Source organism: Mauremys mutica, chromosome 20, assembly GCF_020497125.1.
Source record: "Mauremys mutica isolate MM-2020 ecotype Southern chromosome 20, ASM2049712v1, whole genome shotgun sequence".
Lineage (NCBI taxonomy): Eukaryota > Metazoa > Chordata > Testudines > Geoemydidae > Mauremys > Mauremys mutica.
In genome coordinates, this window is record NC_059091.1 from 18,271,226 (window position 1) to 18,297,408 (window position 26,183).

A 26,183-nucleotide genomic window follows, 5' to 3' on the forward strand; every position below is an offset into this window, starting at 1 on the left:
GGCAAGCATTCCTTTCCCAGGCATGAGCCGGCCATGGAGACAAGCCCGTGGGGAGGATGCGGCTAGAAGTACTGGTGGTAGGTTGCCCCTCCACACACCAGGGAAGGAGCCCCGGGACCTGTGTCAGAACCGGGGTTGGGAGCTCTCAGAGACCGTGGGGGAGGGGTCAGGGTCCGGGCTGGGGGAGGCTGCTCATGTGCACCTGGGGCTGCAGTGACGAGCCCCTCTCACCTTTGGCTGCTGCCGGGCGCACCCGACTGGCTGGACGGAGCACAGGGAGGGGGCGAGCTGCTGACCCCAGCCCAAATTCACTCATCAGACACAAGGGCAAACTTTTCTTAAAGGAGGTATGTCCTTTGGTTTGTCCCCCTGCCCAGCACTAAGGGGGTCTGCAGCTGGTTTCTCGTGGCTGGAGGGGGGCACAGATCCTGGAGGAGACACCAGGGTGGGCTGAGAATGGCTGGTTCAGTCCTCAAGAACCCCCCAGTCCGTACTCCTCCCCCCCCCCAGCAACCCTCCTGTGGCCAGTCGTCTTCCCCTAGCCCCCTGCCAAGAAACTGCCCACCCCTCCGCAGCTTGTCCCCCTAGCCCTGCTCCCTCTGTCCTGAAAATTAAAAGGATTCACCCCTGCCTGCAGTGGGAGGTGGGAGCCCGCTGGGAGCGTTAGCAGCCGCAGGGGAAACAGCTGATAGGCTGGGACTTCCTGCCAAACAGCTGATTGGCCGCGGCCAGCCAAAGAGCTGATGGGGGCTGCTGCGCATGCTAAATAGCTGATTGGGAGTTGCCAACAACTGATCTCCCCGGTGGGTGCTAAGCACCCACTAATTTTTTTCCGTGGGTGCTCCAGCCCCGGAGCACCCACGAAGTTGGCGCCTATGCAGACGGTCAGACTAGATGATCATGATGGTCCCTTCTGGCCTTAAAGCCTATGCGTCTCCTCTGAGTGTAATGTGATGCAGTTACGAAAACAGCTCTCATCATTCTGGGGAATGCTACCAGCAGAGTTGTGTATAAGACTTGGGAGGTAATTGGCCCCTTCCGCTCAGCACCTGTGAGGCCTCAGCTGGAGTCCTGTGTCCCAGTTTGGGGCATCATATTTCAAGAAAGATGTGGACAAATTGGAGAGATCTCAGGGAGACCAACAAATAATCAAAGGTTTAGAAAACCTCACCTGTGAGGAAAGGTTGGCGAACTGGGCATGTTTAATCTTGAGAAAAGAAGGCTGAGGTGGGGGATGTGATAATGGTTTCCTTTCCCAGTCCCTTTTGGGTCTCTCCATACCCAGCCCTGCTGCCCACAAACTCATCTGCCAGCCAGCCTGCACACCACAGATCTTTAGGCGTTCTGTCCACTGACCACATTTGAAGCTCATAGGGGCAGATCTCATAAAGTTTTTCCAACCCAAGCAGCATGGTGAGCCCTGCACCCTTACCCTATTTGTGGAGATATTCTCCCATCAAGATGCTGGCTTTCATTTAGGTCACACCCTCGGTCTTTTGCACACCCCAAAACCTTTTCCTATCAGCCTCAGGTCAATTCACACTTAAGCAGCAAAGCCATATTGATTAGTTCCTAGTCCCCAGTGTCAACCCCATCCATCTGGCTGCACGCCTCTATGGCTTTGGGACTGGCAGTGCAGGGATCATGATCTGACCTCATGGGAGTGCAGTGGGGCTGAACAAGGCTTGGGAGGTGCTGTGGGACCCTGGTTGGAGAGGCCCCTGCAGGCGAGGAGCAGGGAGCTCCGCAGGTTGGTGTGTGAATCCTGACATGGGGGGGCACATTCACCCTGTGCACCCCTCCACTCCCCTAGGCTCATCTGTCGCGGACAGGCGGGCGCTGGAAGGAGTCCCCCCGCAAGAACACCATGAACGACCTCCAGGACGAGCTGATGACCATCCGCCTGCGGGAGGCCCAGGCCCAGGCAGACCTCCGTGAGCTGCGGCAGCGGCTGGTGGAGCTTGAAACCCAGGTGAGGCAGTTGGCAGGGCGATGAGCCAGCTGGGTCTGGAGCGCTCCCATGGGAGATGGGCACACAATCCCGACGTACCCCCAGGCTAGGACCCCTGACAGCAGGGAGCAGTGGGGAGAGGAGTGGGGTTGGAGTGTAGTGGTGTGGGTAATGGGTGTGGGGGGAAGCATGCAAGTAAGGAGGCGGGGGTGTTGTGGATGAATAAGGGGGGCTGCAGTTGAGGATGGGATGTGTGTGGGGTGTGTGCTGTGTATAGAGAGGGGAATGTGGGAAGGGTGTGTAGGGAGGGAGATGTGGGTGGGGCATGGGCGGAGTGAAAGGAGGGAGATGTGGGTGGGGCGTAAGGAGGGGATGTGAGTGGGGCGTGTGCGGGACATAGGGAGGGGATGTGGGTGAGGCGCGGGCAGGGCGTAGGGTGGCAATGTGGGCGGGGTGTAAGGAGGGGATGTGGGTGGAGCATTGGGAGGGGTGTAGGGAGGGGGATGTGTGTGGGGCATGGGCAGGGCTTAGGGCGGGGGTGTGGGTGGTGCATAGGGTGACGTGTGGGCGGTGCCTAGGGACGGGGATGTGGGCAATGCATAGAGAAGGGGGATGTGGGTGAGGCGTAGGGAGGGGGAATGTGGGTGGGGCGTAGGGAGGGGGAAGTGGGTGAGGTGTGGGTGAGGCGTAGGGAGGGGGATGTGGATGGGGCGTGGGCGGGGAGTAGGGAGGGGGATGTGGATGGGGCGTGGGCAGGGCGTAGGGAGGGGGAAGTGGGTGGGGTGTGGGTGAGGCGTAGGGAGGGGGATGTGGGTGGGGCATGGGCGGGGTGTAGGGAGGGGGATGTGGATGGGGCGTAGGGAGGGGGATGTGGGTGGGGCATGGGCAGGGCATAGGGAGGGGGATGTGGGTGGGGCGTCAGCGGGGCATAGGGAGGGGGATGTGGGTGGAGCGTGGGTGAGGCATAGGGAGAGGGATGTGAGTGGGGCATAGGTGGGGCGTAGGGACGGGGATGTGAGCGTTGCATAGAGAAGGGGGATGTGGGCAGTGTGTAGGCAGGGGGATTTGGGCAGGGCATGGGTGGGGTGTAGGGACAGGGACATGGGCAGTGCATAGTGAGGGGGATGTATGGGGCATGAGCGGGACATAGGGAAGGGGGATGTGGGCGGGGCAAAGGGAGGGGGGATGTGAGCACTGTGTAGGCAGGGGGATGTGAGTGGGGCATGGGTGGTGTCTATGGAGGTGGTGTGTGGGCGGTGGGGGCATGTACTGTGTATTGGAGGGGAATGTGTATCTTGTGTTGGGGGAGTGCGGGGCGTGTACAGTATATTGGGGTGGGGCGTGTACAGTGTGGTTGTGTGCAGAGTGAGGAGAAGTAGGTGAGTGTGTGGGCATGTACCGTGTGTTTGGATTGGGAGGTGTGTACAGTATGTTGGGAGTGTGGATGTGGGTACAGTGTGTTGGGGGTGGTGAATTTTGCAGAGCATGAGCAGCGTGTTGGAGTATATGGGCATGTGTAGTGTGTTCGCGAGTGGGTGGGTGGGTGTGTGTGTGGTATGTATTGAGGGGTGTTGTGTGCACATGGAGTGCAATCCTGGAGCGTTGCGGTACTGGGGGGGTGCGCTAGGGGGTGACTGTTTGGAGCGGGTGCACTGAGTGACTGTCAGAAGCTGGGGCTGGACAATGATGGATCACTTGCTAATTGCCCTGTTCTATTCCTTCGCGGTGAAGCATCTGGCACCAGTCACTGTTGGCAGACAGGCCACTGGGCTAGATGGACTACTCAGTACTTATAGGGATGGGAGTGCAGTTGGTGTTGGAGGTGTCTGCAGGGGATGTGGGCATGTATTGTGTGTGCATGGAGCGTGGTGTGCATTGTGTAGGGGTGCAGATGGGATGGATGTTCGCAGGCTGGGAGTGTGGGTGTGGTGGGTATTTGGGGGGCTAGGGGAGTGGGTGTGGGAATGAGGATGCAGTAGAGGTGCAGTTGTGGGGCGTATTGTGGGGCTGCTATACAGTGGGGGGATGCAGATGTGAGGAGTGGGTGTGCATTGCATATGCATGGAGATCAGTTATGGAGCATGGGTGTGTATTCTGTGGGGGATGTGGGTGTTTGCAGGGTGGGAGTGGGGGTGCAGTTGGGGATGAGGGGGTGTATTGGGTGTTTAAACACACACACATTGGGGGTGCACACACCTAGCCATGGGAGCCATAGGGCTGGAACCCCACGTGTGCTGCGAGCAGGCATGGTGGAATGCCCTGTCCCCTGAGCGCTATTCCCTGTCTGTCTCCCCCCGGCACCCCAGGAACAGATTCACAGTAATCTGCTGAACCGGACGGAGCAGGAGTGCCTAGGGCTGCAGGAGAAGCTGCAATACCTCACTGCCCAGAACAAAGGGCTGCAGACGCAGCTGAGTGAGACCAAGCGCAAGCATGCGGAGTCCGAGTGCAAGGTGAGCGCCAGGCTGGGGGGCGCAGGGCCGACCTCACCCATACGCAAAGTACACAGCTGCGTGGGGCACCAGGAAACTTGGGCACCAAATTTCTAGGTGCCCTGCACAGCTGCATGCTGCTCCAGCCCCTGCTCCGGCTCTTCCCAGGCCCCCTGCCTCTGCCCGACCTCCTCCCACCCCTGCTCTGCCCCTGAGGACTGCAGCAGGGCCGGGCCTGAACTCACCGGCGGCGGGAAGTGCAGGGACCGGGACCTGACCCCAGCTGTGCCGCCGGTGAGTGCTGGTGGGTGGTTCCCCCCTGCTCTCCCCCAAGCCAGCCCACCCCCACAGAGGCCTGGGGCCAACCCTCCCACCCCCACAGAGGCCTGCCCCCCCCACGGGGGAGGGGGCTGCATATTGCCCCAGAATAGCTAGGGACGGCCCTGGAGGGGCGGCCACAGCAATGCAGTGGGGATGGCTGCTCCAGCCCAGGAAACTGTCCCCTGTGGTGCCCTGCCCCGCCCTGCCCCAGCCAACTCTGCTCTGCTTGGCACTGGGTGAAATTCACCTGGCTGCTTTTCAGGGCTAGGTGGCAAGAAGCCAGCACCATCAGCCCCCAGGTGTGGCCTCCAGCCAGTGAGTCTAACAGCAGCTGGTGCAGAAATCTCTCCCCAGACCTGGGATTCACAGCCCCCGATGCGCTGACTCAGGAACCTCTGCTGCTCTAGGGATGAGCTCTGAGGGGCAGAGATCAGGTGGCCCACATCTGAGCTTCCCTACCTGTTTTGAACACAACCCCACCTGTGTAGACTTGGACCCAGCAGGACAGACATGGTCATAGTGCAGCCTGTGTGCAGGTGGAGGGGGCTGTATCCCAAGCTAACGCAGATGAGTTTCCGGGCAGCAGAATCTGGGTGGTTTCTGCAGCTCTGACACACATTGGGGGTTCGTGGTGTCTTCAGCAGGGGCATGGCATATCCTCGAGCTGGGTCTTGGCAGATTTGAAGCCTCCCCTTGCTGAGTCCTGTTGTTCCCCCTGCTGTTGCGCTGGCACTAACACCATGTGTTTGACACCACAGAGCAAAGAAGAGGTGATGGCGGTGCGGCTGCGGGAGGCCGACAGCATGGCAGCCGTGGCAGAGATGCGGCAGCGGATCGCTGAGCTGGAGATCCAGGTGAGGGGAAATAACCAGCTCACCCAGGCATGTGTATCTGTGTGAGCACAAAAACCACACGTCTGCTCCAGGGCCTCTCCTGATCCCAGCTGGGGGTCAGGAAGGGATCTCTGAGTGAGATGGGAAAGGGAAACGACTGTCGCCTCGGCATCCCTGTCCCATCTCTGTTCCCAGTCGCCTTTGGACCAAGCCTGATTCTCTCCCCGCTCCCCACAGAGGGAAGAAGGGATGATCCAGGGCCAGCTGAACAACTCGGACTCCTCCCAGTACATCCGGGAGCTCAAGGACCAGATTGATGAGCTCAAGGCTGAGGTGAGTGCAGTCCCCACCCTGAGTGCTGTGTCCATTATGGGGGCAGGGAGCGACTTACCAGGGTCCCCCTTGGCCAGGGTCCTGCCAGACCATCTTGGTCCCCTGTGCCCGAGTTTAGACCTTGGGGTGAATAGCAGTGTCCTTCTTGCAGGATCCCTGAAACCACTTTCCGAATGGGGGATGCCAGACCCAGCTTCCTTCTAGTTGATCCCCCCTCAGCACAGTGGGTAAATCCAGATCCAGGCTTTTGGGCTGGCCCACAGGAAGTTGGGGCTGTTGACAATTTTTTGACCTGGATCGAGCTCTGGATTTGGGGCCGTTGAGACCTGGGCTTTTGTCTGCAGCCCATCTCTAGTTGCAACCCATATTATCACAACTCTCTGTCTCTGCCTCATTGTATGCGTATGTAAGGCACCATTCCCATAGACTACTCAGCCCTCTGTGCTGCGTAGCACAGAGCTTTGGAAGGGCCAGGGAAAGGCAGTGCCCCCAGCTCAGACCTGTCCTTGCAAGCGCCCTCTCTGCTGGTGACTTCTGGCTGCTGATCCCCGTCTATAAGACATGGGCGTAGTTTGGGAAGGGCATGGGGGGCGTGGCCCCCCCAAACTGCAAACCTCTGGCAGGTGCGGAATTTGGCCCCCACGCGCAGTCCCGTTGGCCCGGCTGGAACTGCCCTCCCAAATATAGAAGTCAAACTATGCCTTTGTCGTGAGAGCTAGGACTAGGATGGCACAGTGGTTAGGAACTCAGGGGACCTGTGTTCAATTCCCTGCTCTGCCACAGACTCTCTAAGTGACTTTGGGTAAGTTGCTTAGTCGCTCTGTGCCTCAGTTTCCTTGTCTGTACAGTGGGGATGATAGCCCTGCCCCGCCTCACAGTGGTGTTGTTAGGATAAGTGCATTAAAGTGCATGAGGTGCTCAGATACTACAGTGCTGGGGCCATAGAAGAAGCAATATACCCATCCCACATCCCCAATCCTCTGTAGCAGAGCCAGTAGCTGGCGGCTGTTTGTTCACCTCTGCAGCCTCTACAGGTGGCTGGACACATCTCCTTCCCCGTGAAAAGCCTTTGGCTTCGTGAGAAAGGGAGGTGGGGGGGCCACAGTGAGGCTGTCAGTGCTGCAGTGGATGGGGCAGAGCATTCACTGGATTGCCCTGATAGAGGGCGGGGCGGACATGTCATCGCGCAGATGGTGGGGTTTGAAGGTCCTTGGCACTGGGCTGTGGAGAGCGATCAGAATCCAGAGGGGCAGGGGGAAGAATCATAGAATTGTAGAATATTAGGATTGGAAGAGACCTCAGGAGGTCATCTAGTCCAACCCCCTGCTCAAAGCCAGACCAACCCCAACTAAATCCTCCCAGCCAGGGCTTTGTCAAGCCGGGCCTTAAAAACTTCTAAGGATGGAGATTCCACCATCTCCCTAGGTAACCCATTCCAGTGCTTCACCACTCTCCTAGTGAAATAGTGTTTCCTAATATCTAACCTAGACCTCCCCCACTGCAATTTGAGACCATTGCTCCTTGTTCTGTCATCTGCCACCACTGAGAACAGCCTAGTTTCATCCTCTTTGGAACCCCCCTTCAGGTAGTTGAAGGCTGCTATCAAATCCCCCCTCACTCTTCTCGTCTGCAGACTAAATAACCCCAGTTCCCTCAGCCTAAGTCATGTGCCCCAGCCCCCTAATCATTTTCGTTGCACTCCGCTGAACTCTCTCCAATTTGTCCACATCCCTTCTGTAGTGGGGGACCAAAACTAGATGCAATATTCCAGGTGTGGCCTCACCAGTGCTGAATAGAGGGGAATAATCCCTTCCCTCGATCTGCTGGCAATGCTCCTACTAATACAGCCCAATATGCCATTGGCCTTCTTGGCAACAAGGGCACACTGCTGACTCATACCCACTTCTCGTCCACTGTAACCCCCAAGTCCTTTTCTGCAGAACTGCTTCTTTGCCAGTCGGTCCCCAGCCTGTAGCAGTGCAGGGGATTCTTCCTTCCTAAGTGCAGGACTCTGCACTTGTCCTTGTTGAACCTTGTCAGATTTCTTTTGGCCCAATCTTCCAATTTCACAGCTGTATCCTATCCCTACCCTCCAGCGTATCTACCTCTCTCCCCAGCTTAGTATCATCTGCGAACTTGCTGAGGGTGCAATTCATCCCATCATCCAGATCATTAATGAAGACATTGAACAAAACCGGCCCCAGGACTGACCCCTGGGGCACTCTGCTTGATACCGGCTGCCAACTAGACATTGAGCCATTGATCACTACCCATTGAGTCCGACAATCTAGCCAGTTTCCTATCCACTTTATAGTCCATTCATCCAATCCGTACTTCTTTAACTTGCTGGCAAGAATACTGTGGGAGACCGTATCAAAAGCTTTGCTAAAGTCCAGAAATAGCACATCCACTGCTTTCCCCTCATCCACAGAGCCGGTTATCTCATCATAGAAGGTAATCAGGTTGGTCAGGCATGACTTGCCCTTGGTGAATCCATGTTGACTGTTCCTGATCACCTTCCTCTCCTCCAAGTGCTTCAAAATGGATTCCTTGAGGACCTGCTCCATGATTTTGCTGGGGATTGAAGTGAGGCTGTAGTTCCCCGGGTTCTCTTTCTTCCCTTTTTTAAATATGGGCCCTAGATTTGCCTTTTTCCCCAATCGTCCGGAACCTCCCCCGATCGCCACGAATATTCAAAGATAATGGCCAATGGCTCTGCAATCACATCAGCCAACTCCCTCAACACCCCTGGATGCATTAGATCTAGGCCCAGGGTCTTGTGCATGTCCAGCTTTTCTACATACACTTCTACCCCGATACAACGCTGTCCTTGGGAGCCAAAAAATCTTACCACGTTATAGGTGAAACCGCATTATATCGAACTTGCTTTGATCCGCCGGAGCGCGCAGCCCCCCACCCCCAGCCCCGGAGCACTGCTTTACAGCATTATATCTGAATTCGTGTTATATCAGGTTGCATTATATTGGGGTAGAGGTGTAGTCCTTAACCTGTTCTTTCACCACTGAGGGCTGCTCACCTCCTTCCCATACCGTGCTGCCCAGTGCAGCAGTCTGGGGACTCACATTGTCTGTGAAGACCGAGGCAAAAAAAGCATCGAGTACTTCAGCTTTCTCCACATCATCTGTCACTAGGTTGCCTCCCCTATTCATTAAGGGTTCCATACTTTCCCTGACCACCTTCTTCTTGCTAACACCCCTGTAGAAATCCTTCTTGTTACCCTTCACATCCCTTGCTCGCTACAATTCCAGTTGTGCCTTGGCCTTCCTGATTACACCCCTGCATGCTCAAGCAATAATTTTATACTCCTCCCTAGTCATCTGTCCAAATTTCCACTTCTTGAAAGCTTCCTGTTTGAGTTTAAGCTCACCAACGATTTCACTGTTAAATCAAGCTGGTTGAACACAGTGTATATTAGCTCCCGGGACTCTCGTACTAGTGTCTTTGTGGCAGACCACAGCCCCCTACGCATGGTAACGTCGAGTTGAGGAACAGCCTATGACTAAGGCTTCCAAGTCACTGATTTCCAGGGGAGCTGATAGAGATCAGAGGTTTGCTTCTGAGTCAGCCAGCCAACACCTTCAACAACACCCAGAACAAGCCCAGATGGGGAGCTGGGCTCAGCAGAGACTGTAGCAGCTGCTCTGTCACGCACAGATCTTGGTAGGCTGGAGTCTGACAGTGCCCAGTATGATGGGTCCCCAATCTCAGGCAGGGTTTGGCAGCGCCCAACACGACCAGGCCCCAGTCTCAGGCAGGGGACCCCAGTCTTGCTTGGGGTCCATGCAGTGCCCAGCACAGTGGGACCCTGGCACTGGTTGAGGCCTCTAGATGCTACCATAATTCAAACAACTCTGATGTCTCCTGTCCCATAGTCTGATGCCTCACCTGCTGGGCCATGCTCGCTGTGTGTCTGAGTTCTCTGATTCGCCGTTAACCTGTGCTGGACTGCTCTGCTGCATGAGCCCTAAAGGCTTTTGGGATTCACTGCTTGGGGGAGCCTGTCTGTCACAGTGTCACCCCGTGTGATGCTTTGTGCACGGAATTGTCAATTTCCCAGGTGACCGAGGTCACCAGACTGCATTGGGCCAGATCCTCAGCTGGTGTAAATTTCTGTAGCCCCATTGACTCCAGTATAGCAATGCTGATTTAAACCAGGTGGGGATATGGTCCACTGACTCCCATAGAGCCCTGCCCATTTACAGCAGCTGGGGATCTGGCTGTACATATTGAATCATAAAGGCAGCACTTGTCCCTGCTGGGGATCTGAGTCAAAGCACTTTGGAAAGAGGAATGAATTCAGCCCCACAATCCCACCCTGGGAGGTGGGGCAGCACTATTAACCCCTGAACAAACAGGGAAACTGAGGCACAGAGCGGGCATGTGACTTGCCCAAGGTTGTGCAGAGCCAAGACATTCTCTCAGTCGAATTTCTCAGCCACAAGATCGGCTCTGTGGGTAAGCAGCCATCCTCCTATGTCCCATGCTGGGGAGCTGTGTCTGCCCTATGCTGTGTGGGGCTCTCTGCTCCTCCAACTCCCCCAGAGCTCCCTATGTCCCATACTGGGAGGGGCTGTCTCTGCTCCCCTTCCCCACAAGCTCCCTCTGCCCCACACTGGGAAGAGGTAGTCTCCATAAATGTAACCCAGTCAGCCCTCTGCTATCTGAGGGAGCTGTCAGTACACTCTTTTTTCTCTGGGGGAATGGACGGCCGGATCCCCCAGTGTATTTCTGAGCTCCATCGTGCCCTGCCCCTTCCCATCCAGGCTAGACAGGCAGGGATGGCGAGGGTGCATGCACCAGCCCTGTCACTTCTGTTCCTCACCTCCGGTTCCCTGTGCCCTCCAGATCCGGCTGATGAAGGGCCAGAAGCCCTTTGAGGACTCCATGGGCTTTGATGGCATCCACATTGTGAGCCACCTGGCAGTGGACGAGGACTCGCTGCACTCCTCAGATGAGGAGCTGCTGACCAACCCCATGGTGGTGGGCGCGCTGCAGGACGTGTTGTACCCGCTCTCACCCTGCAATGCTCGCTTCCTGCGGGGCATGGAGAGCTCCGGCAAGGAGAGCGACGGCTCCACGGACAGTGAGCCCGAGGACCCCACCTCCACCGCGGAGGCCGACGGCGAGATGGAGCCGCAGATCATCTTTGGAGAGGCCCTCAGCAAGTGAGAGGAGATGCCGATGCCAGGGGGATCCTCCCATCCACCAAATGGGCACTGAGCGCACAGCCCGGAGAGAAGAGACTCCTCTCCTTGGCGCTCTCAGTAGCGGCAGGTGGGGGAGATCATAGACCCAATACAATGGCTGGGCACTTTGATTGTTGTCTGCACTGCCTTTCTCCTGCTCTGTCATCACCAGTAGTTACACTCCGACTCCATTGAGTAACCCTCATTCGCCCCACCCCGCCCCTAATGCCTCCTTCTTGTATTGCCCTCCCCCAAAAGTTTGCACACTTGAGAACTCAGCTCAGTGTCATTGTGAGCAAGGGTGGAAGCAGCAAGGCCACTGGATATCCAGGCCCAATGACCATCCACCAAGTCTGAGCACCTGTGGGCAACTGGCCAACAAACCATTCCCTCCCCTCCACACACAGAGGGCGGGAAGTTGGGTCCCTTTTCCTTTTATTTAAATGTGTGTCCCCGATGATCCCGAGAGCATCTGCTCGGAGAGGGGAGAGTTGGAGGCCTTCATATCCCTATTCCCAAGGGAGCTCTCCCCAGGATGGGAAGGGCCCGGTGCGGGGGATTCTGGATTGAGGAGCCTGCTTGGTTACGTGAGAGATTATATTTTATTTTTGTTCTCCAGATGTTATTTATTTAAACTGTTATGATGCCAACTGGGCTCCCCTCAGGGAGCTCCACACTAAGCTTTAAGTTCTAGGAAATTACACTGACGTGTCATAAGGGAATCTGTGGGAGCAGCGTTCTGCCCTGCTGCCTTCCTGTCCTCCATCCGTAATGGAGCTGCACCAGTCTCCTGCACCATTACGTTCTCCAGAAGGTGTTGTAACTGTTGCCTTTCTCTTCTGCTCCATATGGCAAACTGCAGGGTTTCCAACCTCCCTGTCTGGAGAGGGCTATGTGGAAACAAATCCCCTACCCTGAGAACCACCTGAAACCTCGTGTCCCGACCAAGATCTGTCTGGTACACAGCAAAGGTGCCGGGTAAGCAGGAGCAATTTTGAGAGGAGCATAGAGAGGAGTCCCCAGCTGGGAATCATCTGGAGGACGTTTGTTTCTATGCATGATGGGGCTTCACCTCCCTCAGGCAGCCTGGCCTGTGTTCCTCTGAACTGGCTCTCCCAGCTCTGCAGCTGGCACCATGTTTCCATAGCCCTGTGAGATGCCCCCAGTCTGCCAGAGCTGTAAGGAGATTTGGAGTGATGGATGAAGGGCATGCGCAGCCCAGCAAGTCCTGGTCAGATGATGGAAATGCCCACTCCTTGGAGTAGCCCTTAGTAGAGAGCTCAGCTCCTAATCAGAGAGGAAACCCAAGCTACTTATCTCCAAATGGGCCACCCTGGGTCAGAATTGCTGAACCATTCACCACTTCGAAGCCTGCCCGGTGATCAGGCAGCAGGTGAAACAGCTTCCTTGGGATGGAGCCAGTCTGCAAACGTGATCCCTGTTGAAGGAATTGTCCAATTAAGCTCTGCCTGCGGTGCCCCCACCTTGGCCAGCAGCATCGTTCTTGGCAGCAGTGCCCATCTAGTATCATTTCTATGGAAGAGCCGGCCAGGCCCACCACCACAGCCCTTCACCCAAAGAGCTTTGCTTGCAGTCTGCAAGCCAGCTCCTCAGCTGGTGCAAATCCCCAGAGCTCTGCTGCAGTAAATGGCACTACACTGATCTACACCAGCACAGGAGCTAGTCTGTTTTGTCTACAGCTCTGACTCCTAATTTCCACTACAAAAGGGTACAGATTGCGCTTCCATTTGTTTGTGACAGAGTCCGAGTATTGCATCACGTCCTGCTGGTGGAGAGATGCCATGGAGCTGCAAGCACCTGAGGCTGTAGTGTCGGGTCATTTCCACCCCCTCTGTGCAGCAGCAGCACAGCTCCATTCTAACACCCCTTCGGGGAGCACAGATGGAAGATGAAAGGCGAGATCTCCAGGACTGGCTGCTCCCACCAGGGATGGAAGATCTTGGGTGGCTGGGATGAAGGCTGAATTTCCCAGGCACCTGGATGGCAAACAAAGGCAGTGGGGCTCAGGACCAGAGTTCACGTGGTGCTGGGACATGGCGGGAGGGCCCTTTTGGGGCCATTGTCATGTCTCTGGGAGAGACTGATGCTGCTAGGCACCAGTGGCTGCTTTAAAACCTTGAGCGCATGGGATGCTTTGTTGCCTATTGGCTGTTCTATTTATGGAGAGCACCAGCCATCGAGAGCAGCCTGTGCACAGACCTGCTCAGGCAGAGAGAAGAACGATGCAAGGGGTGTGGAGCTGGCTGGATCCATCAGTCCCCGCGGAGATTATCTGGCTTGCTCTCTTATGGACTTGAGTTTTATTTCCTCTGGCCCTTTCTTTCTTTCTTTCTTTCTTTCTTTCCATCCTGCCCCTTGTATTTCCCTTGTGCTCTCTGAATTCAGTAAACCCGGACATCCAGCAGCTGAGGAAAACCCATTCCCATGGGTGGCTTGGCCTGATTTCCTCTCCGGCCGATTGCAAACGTCACTTTCAATGGACTACACCTCCAACCCTCCCCCGCCAACAGGTATTTCCAGAGCTTTCCCCTTCCCCACTGGCGTATTAAGTTCACTCGGTCTGTTTCCAAAGGAGGGATGCCGTGGACCTCCCAGCTTGGCAGAACCTTCCCCCATATCCTAAACCTTCCCCTTCTGAAATGGAAAACAACAGCCCCAGTGGACCTGAATGCTTGGACTGAGCCCCTCACCGTTCCATCACGTCACTGGACTGGAGTATTGTGTATACTTATATAAATATGCCTGGGAGGGGCTTTGGTTGGGTATTTATAATCTGTACATTTTAATATATATATTATATATATATACATGCTGCACTGTATTGCCAAATCCTTGTGATACCCCTTCCCTCCCAGAGAGCAGCAGCATCCCACACGAGCTGAGGGTGATTCACATGCAGGCCTTTCTCTGCCATCGCCGTTAGCTCCCGATGCCACTTTCCTGTGCTGAGGGCCCTGTTTGCAACAGAAGATGGCTGGGGAATCCATTTGCTGGTTATGGAGCTGGTCATGCGCGCCGCCTTGTTGTTTTATTTATTCTGTATAGCGCCAGCCGAGGACTAGCAGCTTCACAGAGCAAAGGCCCGAGCCCTTCTGGATAAAGGGTTGATTTGGAGCTCCTTCCCCCATTGATTTCAGTGGAGTTGCTTCAGATTAACGCTGGGATAACAGATCATAGGGCCAAGTCCTTCCTGTTCTCGGCATTTACCTGGGCCTTACCCAGCCAAGGGGCTGAGAGCTTTGCCTAAGGAAAGGCTTTGGCATTTGGCTCCTGTTAAAGGACTCTGCAATACTGTTCCTAAGTACTGCAGCTGGGAGCAGTGCTGGGGCCGCAGCTGGAGGACACCGTGCTACATCTACTACTAAGAGCAGTGTGTCTGCACCGATCCATAGCTAGTGCAAAACAGCATAACCCCATTGACTGCAGTGCACATACGCTGACTTACACCAGCTAGGGATTTAGCCCGTTGGCTCCAGCAGAGTGACACTAATTTCCACCAGCTGGAGATCTGGCCCTCAGTACGTAGGCAAAACATGTCTTTGAAATCAGTGGGAGCTTTCTGGAGTACGTCCTGAGTAAACTGAGTAAATCCTTCCCGGCCTCTGGCTTTGGCTCTTTGACTTCGCTGGGAATTTTGCTTTAGTCAGGATCAGGCCCTTATTTTCACACCCTTTCTGAGACAACGGTCCCCTCGGGCGGCAGAGACTTCGCACGTCGCACCTTGTGATTGGGCGTGACCCTGCTGTAGGGAGCAGACACTAGCCCTGCTGGGCTGGAATCCTGTCCCTACATGGACCAATGGTTTCAGTGGGATCACACTGGAGTCAGTAATGGCAGAATCTGGGGTGCAAGACACGTGGGCCCCAGATGCTCCCTTTCTTGCTGCATGCCCACGTCCACAGCTGCACACTGAGCAGTAAGGTGTTCAGGACCTGCCCCCTGCCCACCCCCACCCCCCATAAGGAATCAGCTCTCAGGGAGACCCAGACCCTCCCTAGGACAGCATCCCAACCACAGAGGTGCTGGGCCATGAGGAAGGGGGGGGAGGGGTAACATCATTCCCCCTGGACACCACCCCAAGAGGTGGCATGAGCTGACTGCCAGTTTAGCACCCCTTCTTCTTGCTCAGCGGGCGGGGAGGGGCTCTTCGATAGGGCGCTGCCTGCAGCCCACAGGAGGTCCCTGGTTCAAGTCAGCGTTGCAGCAACCTGCATGAACAGAGCCAGATTCCGCCATTGCAATGCCACTGCAATGGGTGGGACTGCGTGGGTGTAACCACAGGCTGGATTCCAGCCCAGCAGAGACTGCTGCCTACAACAGGCCACTGGGTTACTCCTTGACTGCCCTGCCCCCGGGGCTGGACCTGGAGAAGGCGTGGCTGCAAGGCGTGGCTGACCCCCCCCCCCCATTGCTGTCGGTCCGATGGCGTGGGAGCATGGGCTTGCAAATGACAAAGCTGTGCAGTGTGGGTGCCTTGGTGGGAAGGCTCTGGGTGGCTTTCCATCCACCATAGACAGGACCAGTTCAGCTGCAGGTTCCTTCCCAGGCGCTCCGTGCAAGCGGGGCAGCGGGGTCTCAGGTAGCTCTTCTGCGTGGATTAGTGGTGCAAGTTCAAGGCATCGGAGAAGGGGTTTTTTGAAGGCTCTCATTGCCTGCATGGGAGTTTGCCCGATTAAGGATGTGTTGCTATCGCCTCCATGACACGGACAGTGCCTGTAAATCCCACCTGCAGTGCTGGCTACTGTGGCACATGGAAGGGGTTGGATCATGACTAAAGCAAACTGACCTGAGTTTAGAAGGGAAAATCCACCGCCTCCCCCACTCCCTGCGGCTCTGGCGAGGTTCATTCTCGAGCTGCTCATGTTGGGGGTTTTGGTTTGGTTTTGTTTTTTCCTGTATGATTTTTGAGTAGCAACTAAAACAAGGTGCCTGAAGTTGACCGGCTCAGTGCTCTGAAGTAGGCTGCAGCCACATAGCTGCGAGAACACAGCACCCAGGACAGCAGGGCGCGCCTGCTTGGTGACACTCATGCATGTCCCTCCCCTCCCTGGCAATAGCATAAGTACAGCTCATCACGCCATGGGCAAACCTCAGCCAGACCTTTCCCCCTTCCCTCTAGCTGCCCCTAACCTGGCAGCTTTGGTCCCCTCGCTGCTGCTTCAACTGGCTGCCCACTGCAGGAATCCGTCTTCCTCTGACGTAGCTAGGACTGGCCAGTTGTAGACAGGCCTGGGTAGAGCACTAGGTTGATCCACTCTGGCAGCCCCTGTGTGTAGCACAGCCAGGGCTGTGGGGCAGGCTGCAGGCAGCGCCGATGAGAATGCATAGGTAGGGAATGGGTGCTGAGTAGCTGTTGGGGGCTTCACCTGAATTCTGTCCTTTAGGAAGGGGGAGGCATGGTCTAGTGGGTAGAGTCCGGGACTGGGAGGCCGGGGTCTCCGTGTTCCAATCCCAGCTCTGATTCCAGATCGTGCAATGCAAGTCACTTCCTCCTCCTTTCTGCCTCAGTTTCCCACTCTAGTGTCAGGATGGGTAACTCGTTATGTTTGTGGAATGTGCTGGATGTGTTATGGCAGTGCCTAGGGGCCCTAACAGATCGGTGCTGCACAGACCCACTTAGTAGGAGAGAGCCCCTGCTCCAAAGAGCTCACAGTCTAGATAGACGAGATGGAGGGCGGGAGGGAAACTGAGACCCACAGAAGGGAAGGAACTTATCCAAGGTCACCCCATAGGGAAGTTCAGAGTGGGCTTTAAACTGCTACTACTTTATTGAGTTCAGGACTCAGAGAGAAACGGAGAAGGGGGAGCAAAGTTAGAGCCTGAAAGTTCAGCCTGAACTCCCCCAGATTTTGGGGCACTTGGAGCTAGGGCTTGGGTTCAAACCCACCTCTAGGAAACACATTTTGTGAAACCCCCGAAGTTGGGGAAGCCTCAACATTTAAGAGCAAAAATGTCAGAATTTCTACAACTCAAGATCTCCTGCCTGTCCATTTTGTGCCATCAGCCTGCTCTTTAATAGAGGCTATAAAGCCATTGTGCTGTTGGGGCATTAACAGCTCCCACCCAGCCCCCTTCAGTTCTGCCCCACTTCTTAGCGGACAGTCCCGCAGGGGGCAGCCCGAGAGAGAAGAGGTCCACAGAGTGACCAGGCCCTGCCAGGATCTGTGTCCTAGGACTCAGCTGTCACACGGATTGACACAGGTTCAATCTCCCCACCTGCCTGCCAGAGAAGAGGGACTAGCTAGAACCTCTCCGTGCCCATCCCCATGCTGAGCGAGGAGCGGTGCTGATGGGGGTTGAATGGGAGACCCTGGAGGCCAGGAAGCAGAGAGCGTAGAAGATTGAATGGAGGAGATCATAAGGAGTTACAGATTCCAAGGACAGAGGGGACCATTGTGATCATCTAGTCTGACCACCTGGATAACAGGCCAGAGACCTGCCCCCAATAATTCCTAGAGCAGAGCTTTGAGGAAAACATCCAGCGTTGCTTTAAAAATGATCTGTGATGGAGAATCCACCATCACCCTGGTAAACGGTTCCAATAGCTCCTCTGGGAAGCAGGGGAAACCCCCAGACCCGTGAGGTTAGACCAGAGGATGTTGGCCTGTACTAAGACACAGAGAGGGATAGTTCACCCACTATGGATCAGCAATCACGGGACCGGTCCCCAGCTGGTGTGAATCAGCGTCGCTCCATTGGAGTCAATGGGCCTGATCCCCAGCTGGTGTAAATCAGCATTGCTCCATTGGAGTCAATGGGCCAGATCCCCAGCTGGTGTAAATCAGCATCGCTCCATTGGAGTCAATGGGCCAGACCCCAGCTGGTGTAAATCAGCATTGCTCCATTGGAGTCAATGGGCCAGATCCCCAGCTGGTGTGAATCAGCGTCGCTCCATTGGAGTCAATGGGCCAGATCCCCAGCTGGTGTACATTGGCCTCCCACTGGAGTTGCAAAGTTCCACCAGCTATGGAACTGGTCTCTCCAGAGAAGGTAACAGTGAAATGCGAGTGAGACTGAGGAGGGGACCTGGCAGGGCTTCCCACCAGTGGGCAGAGTTATTACCAACACCCCACCCCACAGGGAATACAGAACACCCGGGCGCCTCCCTCACTGGCAATCAGCATGCAAAGGCATGTCAGATTGGTGCCACCTCCTTGGCTTGGATGCTGCCTTCCCGTGAGGTGCGCATAGCTCAGCCATGGGGAAGCCCGTTTGGCTCCATATCCAAGAAACGCACTCAGGTTGCAGTGAATTTTGGTTCATTTTGATGGTACTGTAACTACCCCCGATGGTCTGACCGCTCCCAAACTCGTGTGTCTGGTGTATCCGTGTAGCGGTGACCCCTCCTCCTCTCTGACTGTAACCTTCGTCCTCTTCAGCCCACACCCATTTTAAAAAAAACAACCTGACTTGTGCAAAAAACATCTGTACTTTCAAAAAAAGAGAAAAAAAAACATCAAAAACAATAAACTATTTACACTGTCTTACTAACCTGTGCCTCTGGGCTCTGTAGGACGCTTCTGCTCCAGGATTGGCCGGGGAAGGCTAGCAGGTCAGCTCCTCTTCCTGAGTGCACCTGGAAAACGTCAGCACGTTAAAAATATTCACAGATTGGCCAGAAAAGACCATTGTGATCATGTAGTCTGGCCAATATACCATAAACCACATAGAACCGCGCCCAGTGTCTCCTGCAACCAGCCCATGTCTTGTGGCTGAGCCAGAGCACATGCACACACACAGAGGAAGATATAGCCACTGCTGAGTTAGTCTTCCAAGTGATGGAGAATCCACTGCACCTCTTGGGAAATCATCCCAGCAGTTCATTTCCTTCTCCATTAAAATGCACATCTTATTTCTAGCAAGCCTGAATTTATCTAGTTTCAGCTTCCAGCCAGTGGATCTTTTCTGCCTTTGTACTCGGGCTTGGATTATCACGCTGACGGGAGAAGGCTGCTCTTACAACTAGCAGCCAAAGGCATCATGCAGTCCAGTGGCTGGAATTTAAAGCCAGACAAATTTAGACTGAAAATGAGGTGCAAATGTTGAATGGTGAGGGGTGACTGACCACCAGAAATGACCTGGGGGCAGGGTGGATTCTCCAGCACTTGAGCAGAAGTGTTTTTCAATGAGCTGCAGTAGCTCAAGCACGAGTTATGGGCTGTGTGCTGGGAGCCCTGGGTGCGTTGCTCTGGCCTGGGTTATGCTGGAGGGCAGACATTGAGCATAGTGGCCTCTTCAAGTTTTTAACTCTATGCAAGGGAGTGAGGGGAGAACTGATATGGGACCTAGAGGGCCAGATCTTTAGCTGGTGTAAATCAGCATCACTCCTCTGACTTTAATGGGGCAATTCTGATTTACATCAACTCAGGATCCAGCCCAGAGCCTTTGCCATCTTAGTCACTGGTTCAGAGCCAGCCCAGCTCAGGGAGTGAATATTGATGGTGGCTGTTTGGTGGGTCTGAGTCCCAGTTCTTGTAGGGCTGCTGTCCATCTCACACAGACCAGTCCTAGTTGGCAGCTGCGGGACCACAGAGCCGTGACTACACCATAAAGGAAGGATAGTGGGGTAAGTGCCCCGTCATGGCCTCTCTGGAGGGCTGTCAGTCCACCCCCTTTCCCAGGCCCCGAATCCACTTTGCCCACCCCTAAGAATAACTCACACTAAGGGGAGATTCCCAGCACTCACATTCTGAGTGATTGCCCTCGCCCCCATGCTGAGCGGGCTCTCACCAAAGTCAGGCTGTCACCGGGGTGACCCCGGCCAGATGTCCCTTTGCCCCTTGCCAGGGCTCCTGAATTTGGTCATAATTCCTTCCAGGACTCCAACTCCTCACCCTGTGGCTGCGAGCCACAATCTGGCCCTACTAGCCTTTTGCTTGAGTTTCCCATTAGCAGGGAGCCTGCGAGCTTCCCCTCCATAGAGACGGGCAGAGCAGTGGACAGTGCATGCTGCTGCAGTTGGGGCCTGAACAACAGGGCTGGGCAGATGCCTCAGCGGAAATAGTTTCCCTCTGGCTGAGCTGGGGGGATCTCAGCTGCTTTAGGCTGGAATATCTAGTGAAGCTGAGTTGCTCCCCACTGTCAGTGGCCATACCTGCCAGGCCCCTACCCCGCCAGTGGGTGCCCAACCCCCCTCTGCCCCCAGCCCCGCCCCGACTCCACCCTGTCCATGAGGCCCCTCCCCTGCCCCCATTCCAACCCCTTCCCCCAAAGTCCCCGCCCCAACTCTGCCCCCATCCTGCCCCTATTCCGACTCCTTCCCCAAATCCCCGTCCTGACCCCGCCTCTTCCCCAGAGTGTGCCATGTTCACGCTCCTCCCCCTCCCTCCGAGAGCTGGCTACGCCGCCAAACGGCCCGGTGGGAAGCACTGGGAGGTAGGCAGAGGAGCGGGGACGCAGCATGCTCAGAGGAGGCGGGGCGGGGAGCTTGGCTGCCAGTGGGTGCAGAGCACCCACTAATTTTTCCCCATGGATGCTCCAGGCCCGGAGCACCCACAGAGTTGGCACCTATGCTCCTACCAGGTCAGCTGCCCCAGTGTTTGAGAACATGAGCCAACCTTTAGCTAATGGTTAGGTAGAAACTTCCCCTGGGAGCCAGTTATTCCATTAATGCCCACTAGGGTGCATCCTCTGCAACTGGCGGTGCTGGACACTGCCGCAGGTGGGATACCAGGCTAGATGGGCCCATCAGTCTGAGCCAGGCTGGCAGCCAATGGCAGATGGACTCACTGCACGCACCAGATGTTTGTGACTTGCCGCTCATGGGAAGGATTTAGCAGAGCAAATGCATCACCCATACTGCCCGTTCAGTTCCCTTCAGTTCTTGCACTGAGCCATCCTGCCCAGCCCAGAGCGAGATCTGTGCAACCAGCCTCCCAGCTGAGACAGGAAGTGGGCAGGGGAATCGGGGCTTCCATGAGTCAGAGCAGAACCAGACGGCAAAGGAGTGAAACTGGCACATGGCTGACACGGTGGGGAGGATGTTCAGAGGTGCACGTTGCAGGAGCTGCTTGGGGGATTGAGAGCTGGACCTGGCAATGCCCCATGCGGTCAACTATCATCCAGGCAGGTGGTTCGGAGCAGCTGACTGCAGGTGAGGCATTCTGTCAAGATTTTAAAGCCCTGGCTGTCTGCGTGTAGCCCTTAAAGATCCCTCTGCAATAGCAGTGTGTGTCCTGCCCAAAACCTCCCGCCATGACTGTGATTCAAGCTGGTAGCTCCACCCCAGAGGTGGCTGCATTCTAACAGTACTGGGTGTGCATCAGTTGGGATAGAGGGGCTGCTCCTGCCTTCTTCCCTGCCCTCTCTGAATTTCCGGGTCTGGAGGCGTGGAAGAGGCAGCAATTCAGGCCTCTTACTGTTCTGTTTGCTGGGGCCCATTCAGCACTGCTCTCATCCCCCATCCGTATCAGCCATCCCCGTCCATTGCAGGGCTGGGCCCATCCAGCGCTGCTCCCATCCCCCATCCGTATCAGCCACCCCCGTCCATTGCAGGGCTGGGCCCCTCCAGCGCTGCTCCCTTCCCCCCCCATCCGTATCAGCCACCCCCGTCCATTGCAGGACTGGGCCCCTCCAGCGCTGCTCCCATCCCCCATCCGTATCATCCATCCCCGTCCATTGCAGGGCTGGGCCCCTCCAGCACTGCTCCCATCCCCCCCCATCCGTATCAGCCATTCCCGTCCATTGCAGGGCTGGGCCCCTCCAGCGCTGCTCCCATCCCCCATCCGTATCAGCCATCCCCATCCATTGCAGGACTGGGCCCCTCCAGCACTGCTCCCATCCCCCATCCGTATCAGCCACCCCCGTCCATTGCAGGACTGGGCCCCTCCAGCGCTGCTCCCATCCCCCATCCGTATCAGCCATCCCCGTCCATTGCAGGACTGGGCCCCTCCAGCGCTGCTCCCATCCCCCATCCGTATCAGCCATCCCCGTCCATTGCAGGACTGGGCCCCTCCAGCACTGCTCCCATCCCCCATCCGTATCAGCCATCCCCGTCCATTGCAGGGCTGGGCCCATCCAGCGCTGCTCCCATCCCCCATCCGTATCAGCCACCCCCGTCCATTGCAGGACTGGGCCCATCCAGCGCTGCTCCCATCCCTCCGACCGTATCGGCTGTTCCCATCCATTGTGGGGCTGGCAAATAGGATCCACAAAAACCAGCACACTAGGGGAGGAGCTGCCTAAACTAGCCAATGGGGCAATGCTGATAAGAGGGGTGTGTCTGAAGCCCCGCCCCTCATGGAATTCGGTACAAATCAGGGCTGCTGGTAGGTGCCTCCACCCAGTAGCAATCCACAGCTGGGAAGCCCTCCCTGGGGGCAGGCGCCCCAGCTGTTGTGGTGAGCATCAGGGCGGTGCCTGCTTCACCACACGGCAGGAGGGGTGCTGGAGCCCCCTTACACCTTTGGCCCAGTGGCTTGAGCACTCAGCTGGGATGTGGGAGACCCCTGTTCAAATCCTCATTCCCCCACAGGCAGAAGGGGGATTGAACCTGCGTCTCCCACATCCCTGCTGAGTGCCCGTCCACTGGCCTAAAACATTGTGGGTGGTACCACTGCCTTCTCTGGCTGGAGTTTGAGTGGGACCTGATCCGGTGGGTGGCCTCCGAGGCTGACTATCAGATCGGGCCCTGCGGTTGAGGCAGGCACGCCTCTGCTTATCTTCCCGCGTTCACAGACGTCTGGTGCTTAGGCATCGGTCAAGTAGAGGGAGGCAGCAGTGCACATGCCCAGAGGCTGAAACTTGGTGCCAAAGGAAACTTTACTCTGAAAACACAGGTGCCAGGTTTAGGTACCTACAAGGTTTGACAGCAGCCAGCAGGGGTTTTGTGGATCACAAGGATGCATAAAACTGGGACTTAGGTAAGCGGCGGGAATGGTCCCGCTATTGTGGGGGACTTTCCTGGCTTATACACAACCCTGGTGGAATGGACTGGTGAAAGGATCCCACTTCTTTACCCAGAGGCCTGTCTGACCTCGAGGGCTCCCCTTCCACTCTCCTGTGTGGCAGAGTCCTCAGAACCCCAACAAGGCTGGGCCCAGGATTCCTGGGGGGCTCGACCCCCAACCTTGTCGTGGTCACTTAGGGCAGGGGCTAAGCAGGGTGTCTCCACTCCGGGGTGCTCTCTCTGCACTGGAGGCTTCCCTGACCCACTGATGATCACATATAGTTCAAAGCAAATACAATTTATTTAACACCAATCCATTTTTAAAATCCAAGGTGATCACATGACTCCACTCTGTGGCACAGGGACATCACAACCAGCCGTCTCTGGAATGTAAGGGCAGGTCACAGTCTGTCCCCCACATGCCCCAGGCCTCCTGCTCAGGCCCTGGCTGTGCTGCAGGGATGCTGTGGGTTGGACACTTGCTCTGGCAGTGGCCACATGCCCTCTGGCTCTAGGTGGCAGGATCCTTCTTCCCAGAGTCAGTCCCCCCCATCAGGGTTATGATCCCCCTCCAAGTCTGGCCTGCAAGGCCTCTTGGCTGGGGGCATCTCCCTGTGCTGCGCCCGCTGCCCAGGTTCCCCCTGGCTCCAGCTTCAGCCCCAGCACTGATGCTGCTCTGCCTCCAGCTCCCTGGGCTGCTTTTCTGGCCCCTCTGGCTCTGGTTGCTGCAGCTCTGCTCCCAGCACAGGTCTGCTCCCTGGGCTGCTTCTGTGGCCCTGCTCCCAGCACGGATCTGCTCCCTGGGCTGCTTCTCTGGTTCTCTCTGGCTCTGGCCGGTGCAGCTCTGCTCCCCAGCTCAGCTCAGGCTCCTGCTCTCTGCTTAGCTCAGCCCCACTCTGTACCAGGCAATTTCAGCTCACATGGAAAGGACCCCCCTGGCCTCCTGACACCCTCATTAGCCTGCCCTGCCTTGTCAATCTGGCTCACCTGGGATATTGGCATCTTCCCCATTGCCCCTGGAGACTGTCAGTCTCAGGGTCCTGATTTCCCATCGACCCTTCCCCTTTCTTTTGGGACGGGGAGCTAGCCAAGCAACACCCACCCACAAGAGTTTTAGTAAGGGGACAACAGTCCCCTTACACTTAGACACCTGAGTATCTCTGTGAATCTAGGCCTCAGTTTCTCGGCTGTAAAAGGGGGATTTTACATCTCTCCCATCTATTTAAATTGTAAATTCCTGTGAGCAGGAACTGTCTGTCTCGCTAGGCGTCTGTGCAGCACCCGGCATGACAGTGAGGGGGCGCGATCTCCAGCGCAATGATGTAGTTGGACTCGAGCTTTGCTTGGGCCGGAGGTTTTTGTAGGCTCTACACAAAAGCAATTCCTCGTGCTCCCCCTGCTGGCCCTGCAGTGAACTGCCAGTGTTCTCAGAGCACAGATTTCTGCCCAGGTTGGTACGTAAAACAGAGATGCCGTGCGTGCGTTATGGGCTGGCAAAAAGAGCCTGATCAACGGATGGACGCGGTCTCTAAGCTGCAGCATGAGGACAGTCTGGGCCCATCGCCTTGCCTTGGGGCAAGAGAGAGTGCGCCTTATCTAAGGCCCTTCTGCTGATGGCCCCAGTTAACTGCAACAGCCCCAGCTCCCTGCTGAATGCACAGCTGGATCAGAGACTGCTGCCACTAAACTCCCCCGCCCTCTTGCCTCCAGCCAGTGGTTTCTGCCTTGCAGCTGGCAGTTGGGCGCCTGTTCGGATCAGAAGGAAGCCAGCTGTGGTTTGCAGCAGAGAGCGTTAGCCCCCGTCCAGCAGCCTGATTGGCTGCACGTCATATGGGTGCTCTGCCCTGCCCCTGCTCTTGGGCTGAGATGGCAAAGGTGGTGGAATAGCCACCCGCAGAGGCTCCCCCACAGCGTGGAGGCTGCAGGTGAGTGAACCCTTGGGGGTGCAAGGTCCATGCGAGTGCCTTGCCACGGCTTCCTTGCTGCCGATGGATTGTGTCTGTCCAGACTGGGTACCTTTGGGGCTTCCACATGGCAGGAAATAGCGTGGAGATTAGACACATTGGGGTCCTTTCAGGCAGCACACCTTGCAGGGATGGGTGCCGGGAACAGAACCCAGGTGTCCTGACTCCCAACCCCCAACCTGTAACCACTAGACCCCACTGCCCTCCCAGAGCTTAGAATAGAACCCATGAGTCCTGCCGCACAACCCCCCCCCCGCGCTCTACCCACTAGACTCCACTGCCCTCCCAGGGGAGAGGATGGAACCCAGGCATCCTGTCTCCCAGCTCCCCACCTGTAACCACTAGCCCCCACTGCCCCCCAGAGCAAGGGATGGAACCCAGGAATCCTGAGCCCCAGCTCCACCATGCCTTAACCCACTACAGCCCACTCCCCCTACAGCCCACTCCCTACAGCCAGTTCTTTCTATCCCACCATCCTGACCAGCTGTGGCTCCGTGACCCTGACCCCACCTGACCCACACTGTGCTGGCTCCGGCTCTGCCCCTGGGGGCGCCGTGTCTGGAGCTGGTGCTCTGCAGGGGGCTGGCCCATAACTTGCTGGTGCCACTTACTCTATCGTCTCCCGCCCCGGGGACAGTACATACGGTACTTAGAGGCTCTAAAAGCAGCCAAGCCCCCAGCTCCTGGGGGCCAGTGTCGCTCAGCGGGCGCTGGGATGGATCCTGCACCAGTTTTATGTAGGAAAACTTCCTGCAGTACCATGGGCCAGATGCCAAACTGGGGTCACTCCATTGGCGTCATTGGGGCCAGATCCCCAGGCGGTGGAAATCGGATATTTTCATTTGGAGCCTGGTTGATTTACACCAGCCGAGCTCTGGCACATTTGTACGACACCTCTTGTGGCTGCTGTCTGAGGCACAGCTTGGATCTAGTCTACTGTTTCCAGGTGAGTGAGGGGAGTGGGTTTAGCAGCTAGATGGGGACTGGGAGTCAGGACTCCTGGGTTCATTTCCTAGCTCTGGGAGGGGAGTGGGGTCTAGTGGTTAGAATAGGGAGGGCTGGGAGTCAGGACTCCTGGGTTCTTTTCCTAGCTCTGGGAGGGGAGTGGGGTCTAGTGCTTCGAGATGGAGGGGTGGGCTGGGAGTCAGGACTCATAGGTTCCAGTATCAGTTTTGGCACTGTCTTGCTGCCTGATCTCACAACAGGTTTCTTCACCATCCGTTAACTGGGATAC

General features: G+C 56.3%; 1 protein-coding gene across 5 annotated transcripts in view; it reads left to right on the forward strand.

Annotated features, from left to right (window-relative positions):
- EVI5L (ecotropic viral integration site 5 like) overlaps window positions 1-13,905 on the forward strand; it is a 76,716-nt gene extending 62,811 nt beyond the window's left edge. For all 5 annotated transcript variants that reach the window (XM_044994847.1, XM_044994845.1, XM_044994848.1 and 2 more), the window contains 5 exons: window positions 1,814-1,972; window positions 4,258-4,404; window positions 5,463-5,558; window positions 5,775-5,870; window positions 10,737-13,905. In XM_044994847.1, coding sequence (XP_044850782.1) covers window positions 1,814-1,972; window positions 4,258-4,404; window positions 5,463-5,558; window positions 5,775-5,870; window positions 10,737-11,060 — 822 coding nt within the window. In that variant the 3' untranslated portion in view covers window positions 11,061-13,905. The remainder of the gene's footprint in view (window positions 1-1,813; window positions 1,973-4,257; window positions 4,405-5,462; window positions 5,559-5,774; window positions 5,871-10,736) is intronic.
- The last annotated feature ends 12,278 nt before the right edge of the window (window positions 13,906-26,183 follow it).